Source organism: Nerophis ophidion, linkage group LG22, assembly GCF_033978795.1.
Source record: "Nerophis ophidion isolate RoL-2023_Sa linkage group LG22, RoL_Noph_v1.0, whole genome shotgun sequence".
NCBI lineage: Eukaryota > Metazoa > Chordata > Actinopteri > Syngnathiformes > Syngnathidae > Nerophis > Nerophis ophidion.
Genome location: NC_084632.1, coordinates 27098208 through 27114220, shown reverse-complemented (window position 1 = coordinate 27114220; position 16013 = coordinate 27098208). Strand labels below are relative to the sequence as shown.

The 16013-nt window shown below is 38.5% G+C and overlaps 1 protein-coding gene across 1 annotated transcript in view; it reads right to left on the bottom strand.

Annotated features, from left to right (window-relative positions):
* gpc1a (glypican 1a) overlaps positions 1-16013 on the bottom strand; it is a 99874-nt gene that overhangs the window by 26766 nt on the left and 57095 nt on the right. Inside the window, exons 2-4 of the mRNA XM_061883633.1 lie at positions 3901-4059; positions 1434-1651; positions 176-349 (exon numbers count right to left, since the gene is read on the bottom strand). Of these exons, the coding sequence (XP_061739617.1) occupies positions 176-349; positions 1434-1651; positions 3901-4059 (551 nt within the window). The remainder of the gene's footprint in view (positions 1-175; positions 350-1433; positions 1652-3900; positions 4060-16013) is intronic.

Here is a 16013-nt window from a genome sequence, read left to right as displayed (position 1 = left end):
GTGTTCTAATACATGCAAACCTTCAGAAGATCAGGCCCTATATTTGTTATTTTAGGGGTAACGACATATTTTACAACCTACTGTAAATCACGATAATCAACAAGAAGTCTGGACACTTCATATCTAAAGCCAAGTCTTCGTGCCAATGTGTCACTACATGCACGCACACACTCACCTGTGAGACCTTTCTGACGACTTCCCCACTGATGATCAGCCCCTGGACAAATGACCTGGCTGTGACAAAAGCCTGTGTAAGCTTTGCTTTCATGTCCCGTGGGACATCTCCAAATGGCCGCAGAGTCTCATGTTGCTTAGCAACACACTCAAGGTAGTCTTCTGACAGGGTGACCTGCGAAAGCAATTATACTGCAGAGTGGAAAATACAATACTCTATATTTGCATTTTGTTGAACAAATATAATACATTTTACTGTAATTTATAATTACAGTAGGTACAAATTGTTTGTTTCAAAAATGGCATTTTCTAAATATTTTTTTATATTTGTTTGAATCATTTCTCATTTGCTCAAACATTTACTGGATGTTGCCACTAAAGTAAGGCCGCGGTCAGAAAAAAAATAAAAAAAATAAAAAAATAAAATAAAATAATAATAATTAATATATATACTTTGTCCAACTCTTCCTGGGGGACCCCGAGGCGTTCCCAGGCCAGCCAGGAGATATAGTCTTCCCAACGTGTCCTGGGTCTTCCCCGTGGCCTCCTACCGGTTGGATATGCCCTAAACACCTCCCTAGGGAGACATTCGAGTGGCATCCTCACCAGATGCCCGAACCACCTCATCTGGCTTCTCTCGATGTGGAGGAGTAGCGGCTTTACTTTTAGCTCCTCCCGGATGGTAGAGCTTCTCACCCTATCTCTAAGGGAGAGCCCCGCCACCCCACGGAGGAAACTCATTTCGGCCGCTTGTACACATGATCTTCTCCTTTCGGTCATAACCCAAAACTCATGACCATAGGTGAGGATGAGAATGTAGATTGACCGGTGAATTCAGAGCTTTGCCTTCCGGCTCAGCTCCTTCTTCACTACAATGGATCGATATAGCGTCCGCATTACTGAAGACGCCGCACCGTTCCGCCTGTCGATCTCACGATCCACTCTTCCCTCACTCTTGAACAAGACTCCGAGGTACTTGATCTCCTCCACTCGAGGCAGGGTCTCCTCCCCAACCCGGAGATAGCACTCCACCCTTTTCCGGGCGAGAACCACGGACTCGGATTTGGAGGTGCTGATTCTCATCCATATATATTCCATTGTACAATTCTTGTTAAAAGCATAACTTAACATCCAAACGTCCCATTTTGCCCCAAAAAATTACGCTGTTTGATCTAACATTACTATTTTATTAGTAAACTATCATTTTAAGGGAGTTTTGACTGTCTTTCATGGCTTATGTAACTGGAGTCCTTACTCACGTCTCTGGGGGTGGAGCTTTTGAAGGTGCGCTCCAGAAGGTGTGACCAAAATTCGGTCAACGTCTCATCTAAGTTGAGAGCAGATCCCCGGTAGTACTGCCTCAAGTCAGAGTACAAATCCCCATAGAGTCTTGTATTCTGAGAGTACAGAGGGCCAAGGGGAGATAGAGCCTCCTGAAGTGAGCGTTCCGAGCGGCTGTGAAGTTCCGTAAAATACGCTGGTTGTGGGACAAGAGATACAAAAAACGCATTAATTGTAGATATAACTTAAAAAATACAAACACAACTTTCATTTGATTAAAAAAAACAGTTATTGTCTGACTTAAATGGTTCAAAGATTCAATTCGAAGGAGTCTGATTCAAGTCGCCACCTCATCGCAGGCCCAACACAGAACACAATATTTTAATCAAAAAATTAGGGGGTTGGTCTTAAACTGGATTAGAAGCTGCTTAATCAACAGGAAGCAAAAGATGAAGCTTGGTGAACACACATATACAATGCTAAATATATATTTTGGCCTACCTCAGGCCATTGCTGTGACCAAAAATGTTTCAGTCTTGATATAAATAAAATTAGTAAAGACTTAATGTTAGTATTATTTGCAGATGATACAAGTGTGTTTTGTTCGGGAGAGAACACACTGTAATCAATACAAATAATAACAAGAAGAAATGAACAAACAAAAAAATTGGTTTGACAAAAACAGACTATCCTTAAACCTCAGTGAAACTAAAATGATCCTATTCGGTACCAGTATAAGGGAAAGTCAAACACAAATACAAATAGACAGATTAGAAATTAAAAGAGTAAATTAAATACAATTTCTTGGTGTAATAATTGATAATACAATCAAATGGAAATCTCATATAAAAAATATACAACATAATGTAGCATGAAACACATCAATAATGAATAAAGCTAAATATGTTCTGGACCAAAATCCTTTCATATTCTTTACTACTCGCTAGTGTTATCATATCTGAGTTATTGTGTAGATATATAGATAACTAACTACAAAAGTGCACTTCATTCATTAACCATGTTAAAAAAGATCAGTTAGAATAATACATAATGTTGGGTATAGAGAACATACAAACCCTTTCTATATTAAATCGAAAATATTGAAATTCCGCGATACAGTGAAATTGCAAACAGCTAAAATTATGCACAAAGCAATCTACAACCAAACCAAACGAACAACACTAAAAACATTTAGCATATCCATCAATGAGGGCAGCACAGTGGAATAGGGGTAGTGCGTGTGCCTCACAATGCGAAGGTCCTGGGTACTCTAGCTGGAGATAGGTTGATTGGCAACACTAAATTGTCCCTAGTGTGTGAACGTGAGTGTGAATGTTGTCTGTCTATCTGTGTTGGCCCTGTGATGAGGTCATGACTTCTCCAGGGTGTACCCCGCCTTCTGCCCGAGTGTAGCTGGGATAGGTCCAGCACCCCACGACCCTGAGAGGGACAAACGGTAGAAAAATGAACGGATGGATGGATCAGAACCAATACCAGCTACACTCGAGCGGAAGGCAGAGTACACCCTGGACAAGTCGCAACCTCATTGCAGTGCCAACACAGATAAATAGACCTTCCAATTAAAATGAAACTCAATGAGAAATGAAACTTTATTGACTTGTATGGAATACTTGTGTTATTTATCATTATACATTGTGATTACAATAGGGTCTAATTTGGTCTCAAAATGATGCTGATAATAATATTGTTTATCAGCAATAATTTGTGAGAAAATATATAATTTTTTTTATGACTATAAAAAAATCTTCTCATTGAATGCCACATTACTTCCACTATGTCACAACTGCATCACATATTTGGAACTTAGCAAAATGGATGCACATTTATAAGGAGATACTGTAAAAGAGGCCGAAATAACAGGTGAGCTCTACCTGCTTTAGCAGCACTGTTTCCTTGTGTGCTGTACTAACCTCACATTTTGGGATGACTACTAAGCCATATAATATGTGGCGTGTGGCCTTTTTTCTGGCCTTTATTGTCTCTTCATTTCCTGTTTTTGTTATTTTTGTTTCATCTTGACTCGCACAGCCCCTAATTTCACATTTCTCACCTGCAGCATTGATGCATGTTTCTGTTGTTACCATGCTTTTTTTCTTCCGTCTATTCCTTTATTTTTTTTAATTTACACTCTCGCCTCCTCAGTGGGTCAACTGCTCATTAGCTGAACCAGCAACTGCCCCAGGGGACATCCGTCTGTTTGTGTGTGTGTGTGCCCTTTCAGATCAGGGGATCAGCTTATCATGTTTCATTGTGTCTGCCTGACTCTGCCCTCATTAAAACACCCAGTCAGGGGTCCCCTTGATGCACTTGACATACACATCCCCCCATCGTACACGCACCATCACTACTGAAGTTGCGCTTGGGTGCAGAGCAGAGTCAGAACTTGTAGCAAACGGACAGTAATGAGAGTCAGAGCTTACTTACTGTCAAAGCTTCTATAGAGAGTGTTGAAGGATGCCTGCAACGATCTGCCGGCCTCCCTGATCAGTGCTTCTGTCTCTCGTCCACTAAGACCCTCCATGTTTTCCTCCATGGTGTCGGTGCAACAAGTCGGACCCTGTGGACACGTCCTCAGGTGTTCACCTAGAGCAACAGAGAAAATCATAATCATCCAGATTCACAAATGTTAATATGGTGGTGTAAAAATGTAATATAACTAATAGAACTATGAAGTGCCTCACATTGTAAAGAATGTCCTGTTCCTCAAAACAGTAGAAAAGATAATGGTTAAGCTGATTAGTCTGCAGATACAGCCCATTGTGTCAAACATAAATACATAATTTAACACAATTACTACTGTGCCATACTTTTGTCACTTAATATAATAAATTAAATTTTTGGCAGCTACAACAACTTGTATTTTTTTGTGTCCCGTAAGGCTCAGAAACATGCTCATATTAATTAGATTTAGGGGTCTCCCGATACCGTTTAACATCTGATACAATACAGATATTTGAGTATTTGCCGATACCGATATTACCGATACGGTATCAGCATGAATTATACATATTTTAAATAATTTGTAGTGTGGAATGGAAAGTTAGAAAACTTTTGATCAAGTGAAATTACCGAAACAAAGAACAATGATATGTACTGTATGAACAACTCAAAACTATTGATTTTTAACGAACCCTATTCTTTCTTTAAGTTAAAGTTGATTGGTATATTTTTTGGGGCATCATCTAGTGGTCACAATCATTCATTAAGATAAGCTCAGGACGCAGTAAGTTGAATGATGCAGTGATAGTTTGTTACCACATACTTTTGTATACACTTCCGCTTTGAAGACTTTGCATTGAAAGCGATATCAATCAATCAATCAATGTTTACTTATATAGCCCTAAATCACTAGTGTTTCAAAGGGCTGTACAAACCACAACACAAACCACTACAACATCCTTGGTAGGCCCACATAAGGGCAAGGAAAACTCACACCCAGTGGGACGTCGGTGACAATGATAACTATGAGAACCTAATATGCAACTATGATTATTTGATACTTCTTATATTAATAAATGTGGTGTTTTGAGAATAATATTGTTCAATAAGGATACTTACTTGGTATTTCTAGCTTGTGTGCTATTGTATGTTTACCTGTTGTGTAGCTGCTCGCTCGTAGTAGAATATAGCTTGTCATGTTTCCCTGTTGCAAATGTCTTCAGTAAAATACAGGAAAAGACCAACATTGTGTGCTTTTTGAAGGACATTTAGCTTCTAAATGCAGGACTGCTCATATCGGCGCTTACTGTATATCCACGATTTTAGATTTTTGCTGATATCGGACCAATATCTGATATCAAGATCGGATCAGGTCACCCATAGTTACAAGTCTTTTATTCTTAGTTTTTATTATTATTTTATTGTTACAGCATAGACGGATATGTTTTACAGTAACAATACTTTATTCCTCACCTGCTTTGTACACTGTGGCATAACATCAGTTTAGACTTTCATTTGTTGCACGGCTGGCGGGTGCAAAACTACACATAAAAGGTTTCCTAATGTATGTTCAAATAATAACAATTAAGTGATTTGTTTGTTCCAACTTGCTTGGTGTGTCTAGAGAATAAATAATTGTTTTTTTTTAATCGTTCCTAATTATATGAAGCACAGGTCTCAAACTCAAGGCTCGGGGGCCAGAGCTGGCCCATCACACCCTTTGATATGGCCCTCTACATCCTTCAATGTGACTTGCAACATCATTCAATGTGGTGTTCCACACAATTTAAATGGTCTGCCACATTTTTTTATGTGGTCCGTCACATACTTTTTAACGTGGTCGCCATGTAATTTATTGTGGTCTTCCAAGTCATTCAATGTGGTCCTCCACACATTTTAATGTGGTCTATAATGTCATTTAATATGGTCTTCTGGGTCATTTAATGTTGTCTACCATAACATTTAATGTGGTCTGCAACGTCATTCCATGTTGTCATGATTCTTAGCATGAATTGATTAACGTGGTTAAACAAGTTGAAAAACGTATTCGGGTGTTACCATTTAGTGGTCAATTGTACGGAATATGTACTGAACTGTGCAATCTACTAATAAAAGTTTCAATCAATCAATCAATTAATCAATCAATCAATCAATCAATCAATGTGGTCCACCACATCATTTAATGTTGCCCTCTTAGGGCAGCCATGTAAATGGGACGTGGCCCTCAATAAAACATTAGTTTGACACCCCTATCTAAAGTATTGCATTTTTCGATGTGGTCAACAAAAACTCCAAAAAACACATTTTGGACCAATTTGTACTTGTCAGTTTAGAATCAGATTTACACATAAAACATGTTGTTAACAGTAGTGGTAAAAACAGATCATAACCTAAAAACTCATGAACATCCATCCATTTTATACCGATGATTCCCTTTTGGGGTCACGGAGGGTGCTGGCGCCTATCTCAGCTACAATTGGACGGAAGGCAGCGTACACCCCGGACAAGTCGCCACCTCATCGCAGGGCCAACACAGATAGACAGACAACATTCACACTACAGACAACATTCACACTCACATTCACACACTAGGGCCAATTTAGTGTTGACTCCTGATCATAAATAAATATATGTTGTAGTCTTTGGGATAAATGGCAGCATGAAGGTTGCAATAAACCTACTAACATAACACCAGTTCTGCCAGACAGTCAAGAACGCTGTCTAGAGCACCAGTGTCTTGAAAGGTAGAAGCCTCTGGGTTGGTGTGTTTCATGTGTGTAAGTGTGGCCACGTCTGTGGAGGTTAAGGGTGAAATAGAAGCCTACAGCTTTGTGCATCATCGGACTCTTCCATTCTAAAGATTTTGCATCAGGATGTGCTCCTTTGTTTTAAAGACGCCTATAAAGCTGTGTGAATCATCAGGTGCTTTCATCCGACATATCTTACTTAGGTCAGTATGTGCAACTTTCTTTGGATATGAATTTGAGTAGGTGGGGTGAGGAAAAATGTACCACCGGATAAGTAGAGCGAAATAAAGGGATGCCTTCAAGGCCTACTGAAATGAAATGTTCTTATTTAAACGGGGATAGCAGGTCCATTCTATGTGTCATACTTGATCAGTTTGCGATAATGCCATATTTTTGCTAAAAGGATTTAGTAGAGAACATCGACGATAGAGTTTGCAACTTTTGGTCGCTAATAAAAAAGCCCTGCCTTTACCGGAAGAATGTGCGCGTGACGTCACCGGTGTGAGGGCTCCTCACATCCTGTGTTTATAATGTGAGCCACCAGCAGTAAGAGCAATTCGGACCGAGAAAGCGACAATTTCTCCATTAATTTGAGCGAGGATGAAAGATTCGTGGATGAGGATATTGATAGTGAAGGACTAGAATTTTTTTTTAAATAAAAATAAAATAAAAAGCGACGGCTCCAGGCGGCGGCAGTGTGAGCGTTTCAGATGGAATTAGACACATTTACTAGGATACTTCTGGAAGATCCCTTATCTGCTTATTGTTTTAATAGTGTTTTAGTGAGATTCTAACGACATACCTCAAAGTCGGATGGCTGCGGTGAACACGCCAGTGTCTCAGAAAGAAGCCGAGGAGCCAAGCTCACAGTTGCCTTTTTTGACAGCTACAGCAGGAGGACGCATAATCCACTGATGTCTCCGGTAAGATATATATCACAATTTTCCCATCCAAAAACATGCTGATTGACGTAGAGAAACATGTTCGCTTGACTGCTCTGTGTTAAAGCTTCACAACAAACAAAGAAACACCGGCTGTGTCTTGGTGCTAAAGACAGCTGCAATACACCGCTTTCCACCAACAGCATTGTTCTTTATAGTACCCATTTTTGATTGAACAAATTGCAAAAGACTCAGCAACACAGATGTCCAAATTACTGTGTAATTATGCCAGGAACAGAGACGAATTTTAGCCGTAAGTGGTGCTGAGCTAATATGTCCCCTCCAACCAAGAACGTCACAAACACATGTCATCATACGCGTCATCATTCCGCGACGTTTTCAACCAGAAACTCCCCGGGAAATTTAAAATTGTAATTTAGTAAACTAAATTGGCCGTATTGGCATGTGTTGCAATGTTAAGATTTCATCATTGATATATAAACTATTTGACTGCGTGGTCGGTAGTAGTGGGTTTCAGTAGGCTTCTCATCATTATTGCTCCATCAGTTTTTAATAAAAGGTTTGACACAGACTCCCAGAGTCAGCTTGAACGTGAGTAATTGCACAGAGAATTGGGATATTCTTGCTAATAACAGTGCTGTGTACCACAAGACACGAAGGAATGGATTTCATGTTCAGAGCGCATCACCAGCACATTGAGCAGCCATGAAACATACACCTCGCCCAAAGACATAAATAACCACCTGGAGTTCTAGACTGTCCCCAGCAACAACTCATGAAGCCAGGCAACACCATGGTATGGTGTTGTCACGTTACCTTGGGTTCAATTGGAGAGATATATGCTAATTAAAAAAATAATATTTTGGTAAGTGCATTGTGTTTTGTTGGTATCATCATTGCCAAACATTATTGTGTGCACATTTCAAACGGTATGGCCACTAATAAGCAGAGGTGGGTAGAGTAGCCAGAAATTGTACTCAAGTAAGAGTACTGTTACTTTAGAGATTTATTACTCAAGTAAAAGTAAGGAGTAGTAACCCAAATATTTACTTGAGTAAAAGTAAAAAGTATGTTGTAAAAAAACTACTCAAGTACTGAGTAACTGATGAGTAACCTGATTACGGCAACAAATAATGCACAAAAATATAAAAATAGCAATGAGCAAATTCAGAGGCAGGAATATCTCTTAAGCAACTAAAACAATAATATATATTAAATAATAGTACATTAAAATAAAAAAATTAAGGCACATTGAGCCACATACCATAGGCTCAATAGGCATTCATTGATTGATTGATTGAAACTTGTATTAGTAGATTGCACAGTACAGTACATATTCCGTACAAATGACCACTAAATGGTAACACCCCAAAAGTTTTTCAACGTTAATCAATTACTTAATAAATGACCAAGTCGAGGTGATTTACCTCATATATACATACACACACATATCATATATATATATATATATATATATATATATATATATATATATATATATATATATATATATGTATATATATATATATACATATATATATATATATATATATATATATATACATTTATACATACAGTATATAATTTATATTTATTTGTTTTGCCGTTTTTGTTGACATGTTAAAGGTGTTTTAATGAATATACATGCATGTTTAACATATAGATTCCTATCTTTCATGAAGACAAGAATATAAGTTGGTGTATTACCTGATTCTGATGACTTACGTTTTAGTGCTGATAACGTCCACTTTTTCAAATGGAGGAGAAAAAAAGTTCCTCTTTTCTGTCTAATACCACATGAAAGTCGTTGTTTTTTGGCATCTTATTTGTCCAGCTTCCATATTTGTTTTTATACACTTTACAATAAATAAATTGGCGGCAAACTCTGTATCTTGCTAGCTTGTTTGCGCTGGTTTTCGGGAGACTCTTATTTTGTTAGCGCAGGTGCGATGGAGCGGCACTTTTATTGTGTTGACAGGAACTGTGCGATCATCAGTCTTTAGGCTTTTGACGGGAAGTACGGTTGAAATAAAAAGTGTCTTTTTTCCTTTACACTTTTGATTGATTGCTTGAGTCATACTTTTATTAGTAGATTGCACAGTACAGTACATATTCCGTACAATTGACCACTAATTGGTAACACCCGAATACGTTTTTCAAGTTGTTTAAGTCGGGTCATGTGACCGCTTGGCTCTGTTTGATTGGTCCAACGTCCCCAGTGACTGCATGTGATTGGTGAAACGCAGGCATGCGCATATCCTACTTTGAAGCTCCGTCATAAACTAAAACAAACATTAACAGATCGATAAAAAAAAAAAAAAGCGAGTAGCGAGCTGAATCTAGATAAATGTAGCGGAATAAAAGTAGCGTTTCTTCTCTATAAATATACTCTTGTAAAAGTATGTTGCATAAAAACTACTCGTAGAAGTAGAATTTATCCCAAAAGTTACTCAAGTAAATGTAACGGAGTAAATGTAGCGCGTTACTACCCACCTCTGCTAATGAGGATGTATATCGTTAGGATTTTACTGATACCAATATCAAGATTCCTTACCGATACCAGGATTCAATCCATCCATCCATTTCCTACCGCTTATTCCCTTCATCTGTACCATATGCAATTAGTGTAAATAAAGATGTGAAAAAAATATTTTATTTTATTAGCTCAAGAGGTTGTACAACACGGTCATCACAAAACATCTCTCAGCAGGGAAGTCTTTTATCAACACCAGTTTTTAGGTTTTGAATGAGTCAACTATGTTTGCAGTGCAAGGTGCAATTCAATTATGTCATCATTTTGTAAAGAACACAAGGATCAATCCCTGCGTTTTTATTCATTACAATTAAACTATTATTATTATTATATTTTGAATGAGCAGGTATTGGACACCTCAGTCTCCTTAGACGCATCCTCGCTCATTCATGTAGACTGGACACTGGCCGAGAGTTAGTGAGCGGCCGAGAGTTGAGCTCTCTTGGTTGCTTTGTTGGGTCTGCTCCTGTCTCTGGCCATGCTTAACCCTTGCTCCTGATGGGTGCTGGTTAGCGCCTTGCATGGCAGCTCCCTCCATCAGTGTGTGAATGTTTGTGTGAATGGATAAATGTGGAAGTAGTGTCAAAGCGCTTTGAGTACCTTGAAGGTAGAAAAGCGCTATACAAGTACAGCCCATACAAGTACAAGTACAAGTACAACCCACCCCAGCAGACGATGGCGTGGAACACCACAGAGGCCACCCCAGTGCATATGTTTTTTTTTTGTAGCTGTATGTAGAAATGACTGGTTGCATCAGCTTTCCTCTTTTAATGTCTTTAATGTCCTTTTGTTTTCTTTGATGTTCCCCTCCTACACACACGTGTGCTATGGCTATTTGGTTTTTTCCCCCCTCGGCCTCAGTCTGGACCCGCCTCTCCAGGGGCCCAGGCTTAGACTGAAACCCCCCCCCAAATGTTTACCTGTTTCTCACCTTTTTTGTTAAGAGGTGCCAGAAGTTGGTAGACCTGTCAGCGATCCAGTTTTTTTCCCTGTAATGTTTTTCTGCTCTTGAATTCGATTGTGCTGAACATCTCTTTTTCCCTCGGGGATCAATAAAGTATTGCTGATTCTAATTCTGATACGGCATTCACGTGCAAAGCAACAACTTTTCCTTGATATATTATGTGAAATATATAATACAAATAAATACAATCAATCAGCATGATAGGTGGGTGTGCATATTATATCAATGGGAAGTGTTTTTTGTTTTTATGGTGTACACGGACGTATTTGAGTGATCGGAGGCTATATTAAGTGTTGACAGTGTAAGTGTAGTGTGTAACAAAAATACCAAAAGAGCAAATGTAATCAATCGTCCAGTTTGTGGAATCAACATACAGAATGAAAACAAACACCATCCATCCATCCATCCATTTCTACCGCTTATTCCCTTTTGGGGTCGCGGGGGGCGCAACACATTTTAGCAAAGTGTGTTTTGATGCCACATAAACGCGGCGCAGTAGAGTGGTGTCAGACGGTGACTATAGGTCTGTCAGTGGATGCTGTCTTGCTTCAAAGCAACTATATGGATTGTTATATTACATGAATGTTTCCTTTTTTTCGAGTGGATTAATATTGTGTTGTGCATTACTGGATCGCTAGGACTACGATTGATGAAGTGCGGTGGCGACGGTCGTGAGTAAAACGTGTTCACTTCAAACTGACGCCAACTCTTATTAGCGTGCGTGACTTTGAGGGATTTTTGAGGAAGAAATATTGTTGTGTTACAAACCTTTATGGGGTATTGCATCTGAAGTGAATAATACTGGTAGTCGTATCATTTGTCCTGAATCTTCTCCCAGACTGACCCAATTATAAACCCGTACCAAAAAAACACCGGTATTTTGTAAACATCCCTGGCTACCGAGCTCAGCAGTCACATTATCACATATTCACAATGCAATATTTGGAGTGTTTTACAAAAAGAAACGTGGAACATTTAGGCGCTTGGACCTGATTTACTAAGAACAATTGAACACTTGTTAAATAGTGTGTAAAAACTATAACGTGTACTTATAGTAGGCGATTTATGAATGTTAAATTAAAATTGGGTGTACAATTGATAACAAGTGCAAAAGTGGTGCAGACAAACATTATGCAGAATGTACCACCTTTTATAGGCTATAATCCGTGGGATTAAATAAATTATCTTCTTTCCACTCCCTTTCAGGCAAAACTGGATCATCATGCTTACATACTGCACATTACCTTTTGCATTATATTAATGTATATTATTATGTGTTGTCTACCTTGTACTTTTTTTAATGTCATTGCCTGAAATAAGTAAATAAATAATAATATTAATAATAATGAAGCAAAAACATAACCTACTATACAGTGTGTACGTTGAAGGTGCGCTCTTGGAGGATTGCTGTGTTGTGATGGTGCTCAGAAAATGCATATATTAAGATGTTTTTATATCATAACAACATATCTCTTGTATAAAACAACAAACACTATTAAAAAACGCCACCAGACAACAAAACACAATTAATATAACTTGTTTTAACCTCTTAGGTCATCCAGCAGCTATACAACAATACGAAGTGTCATTGCAGAACAGACAATATGTCTAATATTATTATTTCTTACAAATATTTTGACACACACAGGCGGAATATTCTCTCTTTTAGTCGTCTGTCTTTGCAGCACGATCGCCTCCTTTTTCACAAACATTTGTGCGTATCTGGGCCAGCAGTCCGGTGTGGCTAATATATGGGAAAATATGTTTTCTTCTAAATTTTATTGGGTGCGGTTTATATTCCGGTGCGTTCCATAGTCTGGAAATTATGGTTTGTTAATATTGTTAAACAGTCAGTATCACTTACATTAAATACATTTAAAAAAAAAATGGCAGTTAATACATGTAACTCGTATCGGCCGATCTTACTCATGGATGATCTGTATCAGAATCATCAGCATAAAATCCAGATTGGAAAATCCCTAGTTTTAATACACGCAAACCTCATGTTTGCCCTGTGTTTGCAAAGGTCTTTCCCAAAGTATTCCAGATTTCAGTCCAAAAACATGTTAGTGTCTGGGTAATATTTGGCACAGTGAAGGAGACAATCCTCGTCAAAGGTTAATAAACTCCACCATTGGCAATACTCACGGATCAGACACACCATTGCCGGTTGCTCATATGCTAATGACAACATTTAGTAGTTGTGTTTTGCTTCTAGAGTGTCTCCCACAGATGCATATTTATGCTTGGTTTGCTGGAACATTGAAGGAGTGAGGACTAAACCTAGAAATGAAAGATCCGCGTCAAAACGTAAAAATTTTGATCATCTAAAGATTAGAATGTGAAAACAGAGCCAAGGAAAATGAAAGTGAAACATGAGTTCGGTCAAACTAAATATGTTCATTCCGTCGCTCATAGTTTTTTTTTTTGCCCTCAAGCATCAGAACATATTCAATTAGGTCCACAGCCCAAGGGGCATGAATACACTTGCAGGGACTCACATTTGCATGATTCCTTCCCTCGTGCCTCAGGCATTGCTCAGACCCAATGAAAATTTGTTGTGTTCCTCAGAGACAAAGAAAAGGGATATGAGTGGAAATTAAAAAAAAAAAACATATTTCCTTGTCACTTGTCACAAGTTTTTCCACCCCATCTAAGTCCTCAAAATGGAGGAATACATGATTGTAATTTTAGGAAAAAATAACAGGGTTAAACATGTGTGACCTTTTTTGCTGGAATTAAGAAAAACTGCACTTGTTTTGGAATTTTGCTCATCATTCACAATCCCTATGTGAAACAAGAATACACGTCTTTCCTGTTTCCTTGGTTCAAATAGTGAAAAAAATGTTGTGAGTGGCGGCTAATAACGCAGGTAATTGAGATTCTTTTATTTTGGCTAAAAAACACTCTAAATAATTCCAAAAACTGCCAACTACGCTCCATTTACATTCTGAGGCCAGCATATTAACGAAGCTATAGGGACATTGTTTTTGTAAGAGCTAACACCGTGGACCTACTTTGCTGACTGACTTTCCTCTCACTGCTCCTCCGACCACTTTGCCACTAACCAGCTACTCTCTATCTGAAGCTGTTACTACCGTTGGTTGCAACATGACATGACATAACATAAAGAAGAAGGAGCTTCACCAGAGTTACAAAAAAAAAAAATGCTAGATTATAAATAATGCATCTCACCTGTATACTAGAAGGTTATGGCACCAAGCTGAGAAGTTGGTCAATTATGAAAAGTCACACGCTGACAACTTGACACACTATAGCTCTCATCAAGTGGAACACAGCATAAGAGCATCGCAACATACCTAAACATATTTTTTATCTTAAAGTGCTGAAAGTTGCAACCAACCCTTCATTCAGCATTCCAGTGAGCACGGACATTGTAAGTCACTGTTTAGCATGTAAATCATTCAGCAACAGTGCTACATATTAACGCTCTTGTCATGTCTTGTGATCATGTTTTGTTTAGTTATATTCTGTTTGTTTTTGACTACATTAGTTCCTGTTTTTCCGCATCCTGGTTTGTTTTAGTTTCCTTCACAACTCATTGGCGACCCATCAGCGTTCTGGCGACCCATCAGCGTTCTTGTTCTGTAACCCTGTACACTGCAAGGTCGTTCTCCCAGGAAGGCAGACGGACTACTCGGGACATGGCGTGTAGGTAAAATCATGATTTAATCTTGACTAAAAAAGGTACAAACAAAAGGCGGGCACAAGGCGGAGGCAAAAACAACTTGGGACATCAAACATGAACTAAACAAGGCAAAAAACTGTGGCTTGAATAGTGAATTATATATTTATATAGCGCTTTTTCTCAAGTGACTCAAAGCACTTTACATAGTGAGACCCAATATCTAAGTTACATTTAAACCAGTGTGGGTGGCACTGGGAGCAGGTGGGTAAAGTGTCTTGCCCAAGGACACAACGGCAGTAACTAGGATAGCACAAGCGGGAAACGAACCTGCAACCCTCAAGTTGCTGGCACGGCCACTCTACCAACCGAGCTATGCCGCCCCACAAATAATATATAATATATAATAACAAAGAAAAATTACGTGGCAAGACAAGAACAGCATGAATCAAGCATGAACGGAGTGTGAAAAGAACAATGACGCCAGGCCGGCAAACAGAATATAACTAAACAAGACATGATCACAAGACATGACAGCTCTAAGGTTCTCACAAAATCTGTTATTAGTGGGAAAAGACAGAAAATGCTCTTTTCCCTGTTGTTGTGGAAGGACTGTTTTCATTGCTATGCACTGTGTATAATCAATGCTATTACGGTAATGCTGACAAAAAATGACTAGAATAGTAAATTATATTTATAGTGAATTATGTTTGTATCGCACATTTCTCTATTGACTTAAAGCGCTTTACATAGTGAAACCCAATATCTAAGCGACATTTACACCAGTGTGGGTGACAATGGGAGCAGGTGGGTAAAGTGTCTTGCCCAAGGACACAACGGTAGTGACTATGATAGTGGTAGCAGTAAATGTTATCACGAATGTGCATTTTACTGCATTACATCCATACTTGCAGCATGTACATTACAGTTGTTGTTTTTTTAGGATTATATAGGCAAAATAGATCATATCTCCATTACAAAGTTTAGAATGCACAGAAAAGGAAGAGATGTGTGTTCTTATGTCACACAAGGATTGTGGCTGATGGGCAAAATTCCCCACAGAATGTGCAATTTTCATTTAAAAACAAGCCATACTTGTATAGTTAAGTAACGAATGAATGTACACAAATATTAGCATCTGCAGTTATTTGAATTCCATAGAGATTTATTAGTAGTAGAAATAAACCTTTTAATAATGATCTAAAGGGGAACTGCACTTTTTTAATTGTCTTCCATTTTATTCAGTCATTCACAATCCTTGCATAAGATAAGAACACATGTTTTTCTTGGGGGGGCGATGTGGCGC